Source organism: Drosophila ananassae, chromosome 2R (genome assembly GCF_017639315.1).
Source record: "Drosophila ananassae strain 14024-0371.13 chromosome 2R, ASM1763931v2, whole genome shotgun sequence".
Lineage (NCBI taxonomy): Eukaryota > Metazoa > Arthropoda > Insecta > Diptera > Drosophilidae > Drosophila > Drosophila ananassae.
Genome location: NC_057928.1, coordinates 22,223,466 through 22,227,669, shown reverse-complemented (window position 1 = coordinate 22,227,669; position 4,204 = coordinate 22,223,466). Strand labels below are relative to the sequence as shown.

General features: G+C 46.7%; 1 protein-coding gene across 1 annotated transcript; it reads left to right on the top strand.

The window, feature by feature from the left end:
- Nucleotides 1–1,273: 1,273 nt before the first annotated feature.
- On the top strand, nucleotides 1,274–3,277 carry LOC6507829 (SOX domain-containing protein dichaete). The gene has a single exon (XM_001956396.4). It carries the CDS (start codon nucleotides 1,513–1,515, stop codon nucleotides 2,674–2,676), a length of 1,164 nt encoding a protein of 387 aa, XP_001956432.1. The 5' UTR covers nucleotides 1,274–1,512; the 3' UTR covers nucleotides 2,677–3,277.
- Nucleotides 3,278–4,204: the final 927 nt, after the last annotated feature.

The window sequence follows — 4,204 nt, the reverse complement described above, 5'->3', positions numbered from 1 at the left end:
CAGCTTGGCTAAAAAGCATGCGTGTGTGCAGCAGCCAGGATATGGCAGGAGGAGGTGGTCTCTGAAAAAAGGATACGAGTGTGGCTAACTTTGGTTTTGAGGTTATGGAGCTGGAAATTTCACAAGACACAATAGAAACTTATGTCCTTGCTATCTAAAGACAATTTTTAAATACAAATTTTATAATTAAATCTTTATAATTAAAAGTATTCTTAAATACGAATATCTAGCACATTCGAGGGCAAGTAAATAGAACCACTTTGAAGATCTGCCTGAGGTCTACATCGTTTCTTTGTGAACTTTTTCTCCTTTCGAGCTCACTTTTCTATGGCCAAATAAGTAAATAATTGCAGTAATATCCTTTTTGGAGCGGCCAGGAAGAAATGGGAAAAAAGGGAACGGAAAAGAATGGCCAAGAATGGCAGGCGAAATGAAAGAATGCGAGAATGGAGAGCGGAGAGTGGAGGGGCAAGAGAATGGTAAGCGTGTTTCCATGTCCTTTTCAGAAAAACTAAAAAGTCCTTTCACACAAACGCAAACACAAACACCAACACACAGGCGCACTGTTCACATAGAGAGATGTATATAGCTGAACACAGACACCTACAATGGACAAAAATTCACACCAAAGACCCATTGTGATTGGCCCACCACACATACACTCACACTTACACTCACTCACATGTATGCGCACACAGGAAATAGAGAGAGAGTGGCTCTGTTCGCTGCCTCTCTTTCCGCCTGCATGCAAGTTGCGGAAGTGCAACGTCGCTGTGCAAAACAATAACGGAAATTGTGTGCCCACTGTGCAAAAATCAATGTTCTCCCAGGCTCCCCATAGCCCCCGTCCTCCCCACCACGGTCGCTCTCTCTTTTCCTCTTTTACACTTTCTGGGCCCCCCAACCACCAACCCCCCACCTACCCAAATGAGGTCGCAGCAACAACATACACGAAGCCGAGCCGAACTTTTGGCTCTATTGAGAGCCGTCTATTGAACACACCCCTCAATGGGCGAACAACTATAACCGATATAAAGGAGCCAATGGAACAAAGCCAACAACCGGGACCAAACAATGGCCCGGACCAAAGTGAGAGGGAGCGATGGCTGCTGAGTGCTGGCGAGAGTGAGAGCGCCGCCCGGCGCAGCACTCTCTCCTATCTGTTATCACCAGCTCAGGTAGGCAGCATCAGGCGACGTCTCGCTCTGACCTACACACCCTTACCTGACGCTCTCGGGGCGAGAGTCAAAACTGGATTTGGCTGCAGTCGTGTCGCCTCGACTGAGCGCCGTACAAATCATTCAGAGAGTAGCTGTCGAGCCGAGCAGAAGCAAGAGCTAGAGCTACCATTCGAAGGTGAAAAAAAAATTACAAAATACAAAATCGCATCAGAGACACAAAAAATCAGAGAACTTGAATCAGAATCAGAAAAAATAAGAGACACATTGTGAGCCAAGTGAAGTGCTGAATTTTCCAAAAAAATAATTAAACAAAGTGCATAAAATATCCGAAATGGCCACCTTATCGACACATCCCAATTACGGTTTCCATCTGGGCCAGCCCCAGGGACTGGAGGACTACGCCCCCCAGGGCCAGCTGCAGCTGAGTCCCGGCATGGACATGGATATCAAGCGGGTGCTGCACTACTCCCAGAGCCTGGCGGCCATGGGTGGCTCCCCGACCGGACCGGCCGGCGGTGGCGTGTCTGGCGGCGCCAACATGGGCCACCACATGTCCGCCGGACACATGTCCACCCACCACATGCATCAGGCGGTCTCCGCCCAACAGACCTTGTCGCCAAACAGCTCCATCGGATCCGCTGGCAGCCTGGGCAGCCAGAGCAGTCTGGGCAGCAGCGGCAGTGGCATGAACGTTTCCGGTTCCGGCTCCGGCCATCAGTCCGGCGGTATGCACAGCCTGGCCACCTCTCCCGGCCAGGAGGGACACATCAAGCGGCCCATGAACGCCTTCATGGTGTGGTCGCGCCTGCAGCGCCGCCAGATCGCCAAGGATAATCCCAAGATGCACAACTCCGAGATCTCGAAGAGGCTGGGAGCCGAGTGGAAGCTGCTGGCCGAGTCCGAGAAGCGGCCCTTCATCGACGAGGCCAAGCGCCTGCGGGCCCTGCACATGAAGGAGCACCCCGACTACAAGTACCGCCCCCGTCGCAAGCCCAAGAACCCCCTGACCGCCGGACCACAGGGCGGCCTCCAGATGCAGGGCGGCCCCATGGGCCAACAGAAGCTGGGCGCCGGAGCCGGAGCTGGTCCCGGTGGCTACAATCCGTTCCACCAGCTGCCGCCATACTTCGCGCCCTCGCACCACCTCGACCAGCCCTACCCAGTGCCATACTTCGGTGGCTTTGATCCGCTGGCCCTCTCGAAGCTCCACCAGTCGCAGGCTGCCGCGGCGGCGGCCGTCAACAACCAGGTGCACAAGGTGGAGCCCCAGGCGCCGCCCCAGCTGCCGCCCACCTCGCTGAGCAGCTTCTACTCGGGCATCTATTCCGGCATCTCGGCACCATCGCTGTACGCCGCCCACTCCGCCAACGCCGCCGGACTGTACACATCCTCGTCGACCTCCTCGCCCGGATCCTCGCCCGGAACCATCACACCCAACGGCATGGACGGCTCCATGGATAGCGCCCTGCGTCGACCGGTCCCGGTGCTCTATTAGAGCGCTACGGCGATCCGAGTAGAGTACAGAGTAGAGTACAATTGTTGAAGCATTCCCAAAGTGATCCACTGGTTTTAAATCTTCAAAAGCTCTAAGTAAGCCAATCCTCCAAACCACTCCGCTTAAATCTAGTACAATCTTCGCACACCAGACCTAGACAGTAAGGAAGATACTGATGATGGAAGATACAGATCATCCAGCACAAAGCATTCCTAGCCAATACTATGAACTATAATTTATTTACGCAAAAACCAACAAACAAAACATAAAAAAACAAAACCTAATTGTAAATTAATTTTATTTAGTTTTAAGGATCGAGAGAGCGCCTCCTCCTTGTTGTTTTTTTTCGTGTCAGCACCAGTTTAAATCGTAGCTCCTAGTTCGTAATACCTCCACCCACTAATCCCCTCAAATTGTATATATCCCAGCCGATTTCGTTATAGTGTCACGAGGACTAGAACATACATAAATGTATTATTGTATTATTAATTGTATTAAAATTAAACGTTATCATCTAAGCGCTAAATGGCAAATGAATGCCAACACAAAACAAACAAACATTAAAAAACGAATAAAAACAAAATAATTTGAGAAAACCAAATTCGAAAACAAGTCTATTTCTTTTAAATTTCTTTACAGCTTTAACAAGGTATTCGGAAATGTTCAAACAAGTTTAATCTTCATTGAAAAATAGTATTCAAAGAAGCACTTTCCATAATGGGATTATCATATTTTGAACTTCGATATAGTACTTCCTAAAATTTGAATCAAATTTCTTTCAACTCTTAAAGGCCTGATTCAAATTTAAACTTTAAAATCAGTTTGAATATTCAAACGAATAATCAAGAATAATATTCCAAGTACTCAGTAAGTGAGTGAATCTAGCAGAAATCGTACATCTGACACCTTTTACAGCTCGAAAAATGTGTTCAAAAATGTTCAAACATTGTAAACTTGTTCAAATAAAAACAGTCTTTATTCAAAAGTAGTATATATTAAAAGCAGAATATTGAAATCCTAAGCAGATGCTTCATATTTCAAACGATTTTATGTCTGTTTTTCCATAATTGGATTATCATATCTTAGACTCAACTGTAGAATACCCTATTTGAATGAAGTTACTTTAATCGCTTGAAGTCCTAATTAAAATCCAGCATGAAATCAATAATCAGTTTGAATGTTTGAATATTCAAACGGATCAACAATCATCAAATTATTCTCAATTCTCAGTGAGAGAGTGAGTCATCGAGCGTTTGATCATCAAATTAATTTGGTCGACTTTTCACCTTTTTGATCTCGGCCAGAGTCTGAGTTCCCCTCCCTCCGCTGATCGCATTAACCTTGTCTCAGATTTTTTTCTTACTTTTAATTTGCTCATTTTTTTTGGTTAGTTTACACCCGCTGAGCTGGAAGAAAAAACCAAATTTGATTTGCCATTATACAACTATTTGCCGTTGTGTATTAATTTCTATTGATTAATGCGCTGTTTATTTTGCGCCTCCAAGACAGAACTCGATGGCCTGAACAA

Excerpts from the sequence above, each read along its gene's own strand:
- LOC6507829 (XM_001956396.4), top strand. The coding sequence starts at position 1,513 with ATGGCCACCTTATCGACACATCCCAATTACGGTTTCCATCTGGGCCAG.